Here is a 9,431-nt window from a genome sequence, read left to right on the forward strand (position 1 = left end):
ACCGTAAAACGGTTCTGCAGCGGGGCCAGCAGGCCGGAGGGGCGAGGGGCTTCTTCCAGAGATGGAGGGTGCTGATGTAGACGACCGCAGCTGCCTAGACAAGGACTCCTTGAACCTGGAGCCTTGGCAAACTGTCAATAAAGTACTCGTGCAAGAGCAAGTGCACGCTCTGTGGCCACCGCTTTTCTCCCCAGGCTCACGAAAGCCCTTACGTAGCCAAACTTGCACTAAGACTGAGATGTAAGGACAGGGAGGGAGAAAGAGGAGTCAGAAATCACCTCTGGGCTGGAAAACCTGAGTGCTAATGCCATTAAGCTGTATTGAGTGTTAGCCATGTTAGATGTCCATAAGACTATCGGCAATCTAAGTTTGGAGGTGGTAAATGAACATGGGATCAGTTTTGCTTGGCTGGCAAGTTGCCCAGACCAGAAGCATTTACCCGAATTGACCCAGTGTGACACCACTGAGTGGAGATGGCAGGGTGGGAGATGCGTCTTGGAAACCTTGGTGCAGGGACGTTAACCAAAACCCTGGCTTCGGCTGTTGCGTGGTGCTGCGATGTATATGTGCACACCTGCCACATTTTGCTCCAGACCTTTCCCATTTTGTTTGGCGTCTCGATATTTAGCTCATATGGAGATTTGAGCTTGCCGAGTGCTTTGGGATTGAAGGGTGGCTTGTAAAGTATTATTATTCTGTTGCTGATGGGTGGGTGGAGAGAGCCTACAGAATACATCCTTTCATTTGCCTTCATCCTATCCTACATTTTATAAGACTACATTCGACTTTTAAGCTTCTCCATGGTAGCAAATGCAACTCCTGCTGTCAGGACTGTTTGCTTTGGGCAGGATACAACTGGCAGCATTTATTTTCCTTTCTACCAAACAAAATAATATGTATCTTTCCAGCGGAAGAAAAGCGATGTGGTTATTCATTCGGGACTGCAGATTGCCTTGGCCACAAAGCATACTTGGGCTCTGCATCTCAGGAAAAGCTTTCAATAACAACACATTTGTTGTAGCAAAAAAACCCGAAAGCATTTGTATTTGCCATGGCACAATGTGATAAATAGGGGAATCTGTCTGTAACTTAGGACTTGAACTGCCTGACTTTGCTGTACCTTTTATGTCTGTCTTTTACAGTGTCCTGAGTCAGCATCCTTGTGTTAAGGAAACGGGGTGTGACACCAATATATTTATCCAGGAATTTCATCTATTCATAGCTCCATTTGTTACAGATGACCAGCAGCATAATGTACTTTACTTTGGGAAAACAAAAATCTTACATCAATAGCCCTTTTTCCCCCCAATCCCTACAGAGATGCACGAGTTTGGCTGCTGACAAATCAAGAGATGGTATGAAAAACTGCATCCAGTTTTTCAAGGCCAGGTCTCAAAAAACAAGTGGTTGGAAGAATTTTACTGAGATCAAGGAAATTTGAACAAGAAAGAAGAGAAAAGGGGTGCACTTTCATGTGAAAACATGTCAATAGTAAACCTAGATAAAGAAGGTAGGGAAAAAATAGAGAAATAGAACCTCCCTGATTCAGAGGAGCCCTTCTGCTGAGGGACTGACCGGGCAGCAGGCTGGAGGCACTGAAATGGGAAACAACCCTGGTGTAAGGGCAGGTGGCCAGGGAGAGGGAAGGACAGATGGGGTGAGGAATCAGAATGAGAGAAGCTTCCTCTGACCAAAGAGATGGGGAAAAGGAGTCTGAGATGAAGGCGTGAGTCAGCTGTGGATGGAAGGGATAAATACGCATGCACTTTGACAAATTGCCTCTGAAGAGAAACCACAGACCATGCCCACCATCTCTGGGCATGCCACGAGAGACCCTCCAGAGCTTTATCTTACCTCTCCAAACCAGTTGCTGGGCACAAGGCATGGAGGTTTGAGTTGTACAGAAGTGCAAGGGCGCCTGCCCACTCATTGAAAAGCAGTTCAGCTTAGCTCCATGGTTGCAAAGGATCTTGAGACACTCAACATTTGCCATTTCACACGCTATGTGGATTGCAGCTTTTCCATTGGGCCGGCAGTTGATTGTAGCTTTGTGGTTGAGCAGGACCGAAAGACTCTCCAGATGTCCATACATGACAGCTAGATGAAGACCAGTTGCCCAGGATATTTTTAATTTGTAGCTAGGCAGCCAGTACCCTGTACAAAGTGAAAATGTGTTACCAACCTTGGCAAAGACTGTTCTTTGGACTGTGCACCTACTGAGAATAATTGAGGGGGAAGGAAGGGTTGGAGTTTTGCTTTAATTTACTGTAATTTCACTAGTTACAGTTTAATGCACACGAAGTTCTCTCAAGCATAACTTCATTTTCATTAAGCACTTTTACTATGTGTGCTGAATAGCCTGCCTTTTGGAGAGATAATTCCCATGTAGATGTACTCTGAAGGCAGCTTTTGTTTTTCTTGTGACCTGTGTAGACTCAATTAAAAAAATACGCTTAGAGCATTTGAAAACATATGGGGGAAATGGGATCTTCAGCCTGCCAATAGCTGAACAAAGGTAGCGCTGGAACGAGAAGCCAGCATTTACTTAGGCCAGTGACTCAACAGATATCTCATCCTGCTGTTTCTGCGTGGGAGATTGCAGGATCTTGCATGTCAGGAGCTGGATTCAGGCTTCCAGTGATGCAGTGCACATAGATGACCCTTAGCAATGTGGCTGCAGCTGTATCAGACCTCCTGCCAACTGCTGTCCCTGAGGAGCATGGAGTGAGGAGTTTGGATGCTGATGTAAATGAGGTTGAAGAGCCAAATAGAAGCAGTGACACTTTAGCATGAAATTTGGCTCCAAAATGTTTGGATTTTTCTCTGCAAATTTCACAATGATTTTTTTTTTTACTTACAAACAGGTGTAAGACCAAATAACACTTAAATATTTGTTCCCAAAATAGGACTACATGCTTAATGACTGCACAGAGACAGTCTCAGAAGTGATTACTATAATAATTTGTTTTAAAAAAGTAAAACACAATAATAATGTGCAGAAGGGCAGGAGAAGTCTAAAACTTTTTCTTTTCTCTTTTTTTTTTTAGCTACAGTAGCTGCATTGTAGCTAGAATGTACCTGTAAAATTTTCTGGGCTTCATTTATCTATTTCTCCTTGGACGACTGCCTGGTTGAATACTGTTATCATGTAAAAGACACAGCAAAAAATACTAAAGATGTTTAACAAGGTCAAATTAATTCAGACCTTCATTTCTGAATCTCTAGTTATATATAGTTTATCAACCTTAATGTCATATAGATACAGGTTTTATAGTTTTCATGTGTGTTGTATTAGACGGAAAGAAGATGGAGAGGGAGGAAAGAGGTAGATAGAAACAAAGTGCTGGTGGCAGGGAGAAACTTGGATTAACGTTCTTCTTCCTTCCTAGTTAAATTGCAAGTGTATTCTGAGGTAGATGCCAGTAATGCAGTTCTTGTACGCCTCTGAAAAATGCTAGATTTCCACCAAAAGGTTATAGTTATAAAATGGACAGTCATGACAGCAACTGCACCTCCTGCTCTGGCATGGCTGCAGTGACTTTTTCCTGACCAATATAAGCATTTATTAGTGCCAGCGTGTGATGTTAGGGGTGAGAAACTGTCTACAGGCCGCAGCAGCCACTCTAGGACTAAATTTTGGGGACTACCAAACCCAGTCCCCAAGGAACCCACGCCATGAATGGCAACAGCAGGCAGCCCTGAGGCACCTGAGTGCCCACACGGGGTGACAGGTTCCCCTGCAGCCGCTCAACCCTCTCTCAACCCGCTGACTGCCAACCCGTAATCCAGGTTACGTTGGCAGCTACGGTAAGACAACCTTCTCATCATATGCCCCCAAACCAGGCACAAAGTAGGTGGGCTATATCCCAGAGTCTATGCATATAGCAGAGAAATTTCTCAAAGAAATCCCCCTCCCAAATCATGGTTATCTGGGATTCAGAATAAAAGTGTGATTTGCACAAGAGTTGATAGAGTGCCTTCTGCCTTTCAGATAAAAAAAGTGAATACACTGCTGTGATTTAGTCCATAGGCCACATTTACCTCTCCACCTTTCGGAGAAAGGAGAGACTTCTCCAAAAGAGACAGGTTAACGCTTGCAGTCAAATGATCTACAGTTAAAAATCTATGTATTAATCCTGTAGTCTCAAACCACAACCAGAATGCATCTCAGCCTGCTGAGGACAGAAGAAAAGTTATTCATCACTCTGCGGGTTAGTTCGGACATGGTCCCCAGGGGAAGTACGGCATGACTGCATCATCCCCACCCTAATGAAATAAAAGAACAGGAGCCAATCATTAAGTAAGAGGTGATCACAGAAAAGGAGAAGAGGTGGGATATTGTCCCTTCTTTATGCCATAGAAAAGAAAGTGCATTTGCTGTGCTGCTGAGACTGGAGGTGGTTATCTCCACCAGAATATGATTAACTTCTGGCAAAGGCTGATCATGACTGTTTTCTAGAGACACACAAAGAGTCTGTTATCAAGCAGGTCATGAAGTATGTTGGTTTTAGCAGAGAGCAAACTTGGTTTATTGCTTTAAGTTTTAAGTTTTTGGAAACTCAACCAGTGTCTGTCTGAGAACTGGTTTGGGTTTTCTACACTCCAAAATAGATGTCTTTTCTGGCATGTTTTTCCAGATGATTTTTCTGTTTATCAAAACTAGCACATCCTCACTTTCTGTCAGTTTGAAAAATAAATCTCCTCCCATCCAGCAACATCCAAGGTCCACAGGATTTCCTTAGCTCTTCTGAGCTAGGGAGAATTCCCTCTACTACTACTACTGTAAACTGAAAATGGAAGAGATTTAATGTTTTATGTTTCTAAGCGGTCTGTATATGTGGCTGGGTACATGCAAGAAATGTATATACCACACCTAGCCTGCACGTGTCTATTCTGGGCTTTGCACCCACGTTCTCCACGAGGAAACAGCAAAGGACTCCTCTTTCTGGACTCCCCTGAAGCTGCAGCAACTGCCTCAGTGGCACGGAGGCTCAGGATGGTCTCTGGCCTGCCCTCCACCAAGCCCAGCAGGTAGAGTTGATAAGCTCCCCTACTGCGGTGACCGAGGCCATATGAACCTGCTGAGATGTTACTGCCTATGAATCAATTTATGCTGCAGCTTCAGAAGAGCCAAAAGGCCACAGTTTCTTGAAAATCACTCATACCCATCTGCTTCCTGGCTGGTGAATGCTGCCACATTTACCTTGTTTGTAGGATGCCAGAATCAGGTTTTCATCTTCCGCTTCAAACACGGTGTCCACGTCTATTTTCTTTTGGCTCAAGAGCTTTTCCAGTGTTTCAAAGTCATTGGACTTCAGGGCTTCAAGAAAAGCCTTTTTCACCAATTTTGCATCTGCAGCTCGAGTAATTTTCCCCTCCGTATTCTCTCCCTCTTTGTATGACTCCTCCAGATCCATTTCCAAACGTATTTGTTTGTGCTGTGAAGAGGGGTACACTGAGGTCCCTGTAGCACAGTTGCATGCTGAAGTTCCTGAAGACCAGAAGGTAATTTTATCACTTGGTCATGCTGATCTGCTTGTTCTATTTATATGAGGAGCATTTCAGGCATCGAAATGCCACTCTTCGATATCACCACACTCTTTTTATGAAAGCGAGGACAGACACGCTAGCAATAACACCAAAATAAGAGTTATCTCCATGACACACTAGCAATAACACCAAAATAAGAGTTATCTCCATGGGCTTTATACACATTAAGCTTCATTAACCACATGGTTACCCTCTGCTCCTGCCATACGCTTACATTAAAAGACACTAGTCCCGGGTGTTGTTTCTCAGCTGGAGAAGCACTCACATTTCCTTTAATTGTTACCATTGCTGATTTATTGACTGCAATGGGATGTGATGCTCTGTCTGCAGATGTCTTGTAATTAGTGCATTTCAGGAAAAAAAAAAAAATCCCCAAGGTACTCTTTCTGTGGGAGGTAGCTCACTCTTCCCCAGGACAGCATTCGGCATGTCAGTCCTGCTTTCATTCCTCCAGCCATCAGGCAGGCCTCCACAAGAGCTCCCCACCACGCAGGTCTCACAGGTACCCTGATCTGTAAAGCCCCAAGGGATCGTTGTGTTGATCTACCCCAGCCTCCTGTATAATTACCCTGAGCAGCAGGATTTCCCTAGTTTGCTCAGGGGCACTGCCACCGACAGTGCTCCCAGGAAGGAGAAACGCTGGGATGAGGGGGCTGCAGAGCCATACAGCCATCTTTTAGGGTGGGGGACCTCACACACTGCAGGGGACTTGCATGCTAATTAACTCACGTGCAAGCACGGGAGGCCGCATCGGTCCATAGGCTCTTCTCCTTCCCCCTGCACACTCTTCATCTAAATTCAGACCCTTCCCTATGCCCCAACTACTTTTCCCTCTCCCTCACAACCCCATCACCTACTGAACACTTCCTCCTCCCTGCCTTTTCCTTCTCTCTTTGCTGGTCCTGTCCCTTTGTTGACAGCAGTCTGCGATGACGCAAACCCACACATGGCCAGCATGAGCTGCTGCCATGCATCACGTAGAAGTGGTTCATACCTGCACCCACTTGGGCTGCTGGATGAGACCATAGCTAGAAGGAAACTATCCACCCTTGATTTAAATCACCCAGCAAAGTGGACACCACCACAACCATTAAGAAGAAATTTTCACATTTATCCTTCCTGGGAGTTTGGCTGCCAAGTGAGCTGATGGGGAAATGTGAGCCAGGTGATACTGGAAGTCGGAGCAGCCTCTGTGTTTGTAGGGTTTCCAGGGACCGGGCTCCTCAGGCAGCCTCATGAAGACCTGCAGGACCCCCATCCATGGGAATGCTCAACAGCTCTCTCCTAGAGCCAGTGCTCAACAAAGGTGTTACAGGACAGCAGTACATGGAGAACTGTGAAATTTGTGAGTACCTTCTACCTGTGTACTTTTGGATGAAGAATACTTCATAAAAACTACTCCCCTGAGGTATTGCACTTTGTAATAGACACAGTGGGAAGGAAAACGTCTTGCCCTGGTGCTATAGGTCCCAGGCAGCTCATGTGGGCATTTCTAGGCTTACTTAAGAGGACAGGCAGCATCAGGCTCTCCATAACTTTACACTCCCTCCTGCATGACTGCCTCCCTCTCGCTTTGTTACATTCAGTAGCGGATGATGCCATGCTTTAAAAAAAGTGTTAATGCTTGTCTGGCATGAGCAGAGGGACAAGATGTGAACTCCAGATCTTACGGGCTTCTTGTTACCATATTTTTTAAACCACTGTATTCCTGAAAAGTCATGGACGCACAAAGCACTGATAGGTGGCTGCAATCAATTGTTCACCTGAGCTACACTTTTTGACTTGAAATGGACTAGCTTTTCATCTATCATCTTTTATAAATAGTATTAGCTGACACAATGATATTCAATCTAGCTGTATACTGAAAGGATCGTGCCAGCACATCTCCATGCTGGTCTGCTGCTTGGAGGTTGAGATGCACAAGCACGTTGCTGTAACAGGTTACTGCACATCTGCTGATCCATCGTGCTTGCTCTTGGTTGACAAGCAAGGTGAAGTAATTTGTGATGGCTTGGCCCACAGTGAAAGAGAAAGCTGATTAAAATTACTTCACATCTGTCATGGTCCAAGAGGATGCACAGGGATGCACCTCAGACCAGATGATGCACTACAACTTGCTCATCTTCAGTAATTTGTGTGGCCCTGCTCTGACTCTCACAGAAATTTTTCTTAACATTAATAAGCTTAAAAGAGAGAAATGAAACAATTATAGATACCTATAGCCTTTATAGTTAACATTTTCCTGTAAGCTGCATTTGGGTCTAATCTTGAAAAACCTATTCATATGAGTGCACTGGTGGTTTCAGTACAATTATATACGAGAATGAGGAAATGGTTTTATGTTTTACCTTGACAAACAATCACAAAAAGTTAGACTGACTTTTTAAAGCATGATGTAAGAATTTTTATTAATTTGCCTGAAGTATAGTAAAAAATATATTTAAGAATACATAAATGCTGTAAGTCATTGGTGGGGCAAAGGGACCAGGTTTTACTATGTATCTAAATTTTTGCTATCCGTGTAATTTCCTACAGACTTCTCCCCCACTGTACCACAAGGTGGCAGTTTGATTTTGAAAGTCAAAACTGATGTCATCCAAGCCCCAAGGCTGCCAAATATTCTGAACATCTCACTGTGAAACAATAGCTCATCACTTGTTTAATATAAATAACAGTACTCGTATTTACAATATTTATAGGTTAGACTTAAGGCCACTGTGATGGGTACTGTGCACTCACACAGTGTATCCACTACAGAAAGAAAACCCGGGTTCCACATTTAGGATCAATTGTCTAAATTACTCAGTTAATGCAAAGGCACGTTTTTACCGGGGCGACAACTCCTGCCCCCAAGTTTTCCTTCTGCTCCACACAGTGCCACACAACACGCTCCTGTTCACAGGACAAGCCACAGGCACACGAACACCTGCACCTCACGGGGACAGGCTGGATCTGCCCCTCATAAGTGGTTACAGCAGGTCAGAAGAACCAGGTGTGAAGGGGCGCAGCAAGCAAGAGAAGAGCAGACAATGGTTTTGGGGTGCACACTGCTTTCCATTTCAGGTGATGGGACTGTCGTCGCTGGCTTCAGACGGGCTGCTGAGGACCCTCTCCATCAGGGTTATCACAGGCTTGTTCCAACGCCCACTGAAGTCAAGGGAAGTATTTCCACTGACGTCAGTGGGCCATGTCCTTTGTAAGGCTGGGCACCAAGCAGCAGAGCTGAGCCGGGGAAAGCTGCCTGGAGGTGAGTGCCTGAACACCATCGGGATGGTATTATGAGAAGGATGATAGGGGGCCCAGGAGTTTGTATGAAAGTCAGAGTTGTGACTGACAAAGACAGCCTTAAGGAGAAAATAAGAAAGGATATACTGGCAGGCTGTGCAGAGTGTGTTTCCTGAGGAGCCAGGGCCCCTCCATTGGCACTTGCTGATGCAGAGCAATGTTCTATTGGCAGCTACGTAACTCACAGCAGTGCTGGGAACAGCTCGAGCAGAGTTTTGGAGGTGAAAACCGACATCCTGAACTCTACGCTGGAGCAGGCAGAAAGCCAGCAAAAGGAGAAATGCTCCAAAAGAACGGTGGTGATGCAAGCGGAGCAGTGGAGGAGCTGTTCCTAGCTGCAATACAGAAAACCTTGGCAGCTCCCTGCCAGTCAGCCTATTGTGCAGCAACCCTGTCCCAAAGGCAGTGCTGGTGGGGATGGGTACAGAGAGCACTAACAGATGCAGGGTCACCTACCTGCAGCTTAGCAGGGTTGTTACAAATGTTCTTCCCGCGCCGCTTACAGAGGGGACCTTGACACATTGCCTGCAATCTCCAGCTCTGAGCCTTGCAGCACTGTATTGGCATGCTCGGCTAGTGAGGTTTCAACTCTGCCC

At 45.3% G+C, this 9,431-nt stretch overlaps 1 protein-coding gene across 1 annotated transcript in view; it reads right to left on the bottom strand.

Annotated features, from left to right (window-relative positions):
* ASB4 (ankyrin repeat and SOCS box containing 4) overlaps positions 1–5,499 on the bottom strand; it is a 15,300-nt gene extending 9,801 nt beyond the window's left edge. Inside the window, exons 1-2 of the mRNA XM_009330503.1 lie at positions 5,204–5,499; positions 1,855–2,154 (exon numbers count right to left, since the gene is read on the bottom strand). Of these exons, the coding sequence (XP_009328778.1) occupies positions 1,855–2,154; positions 5,204–5,417 (514 nt within the window). The 5' untranslated portion in view covers positions 5,418–5,499. The remainder of the gene's footprint in view (positions 1–1,854; positions 2,155–5,203) is intronic.
* Positions 5,500–9,431: the final 3,932 nt, after the last annotated feature.

The sequence above is a fragment of the Pygoscelis adeliae genome, unplaced genomic scaffold (genome assembly GCF_000699105.1).
Source record: "Pygoscelis adeliae isolate BGI_AS28 unplaced genomic scaffold, ASM69910v1 Scaffold27, whole genome shotgun sequence".
NCBI classification, from domain to species: Eukaryota; Metazoa; Chordata; class Aves; order Sphenisciformes; family Spheniscidae; genus Pygoscelis; species Pygoscelis adeliae.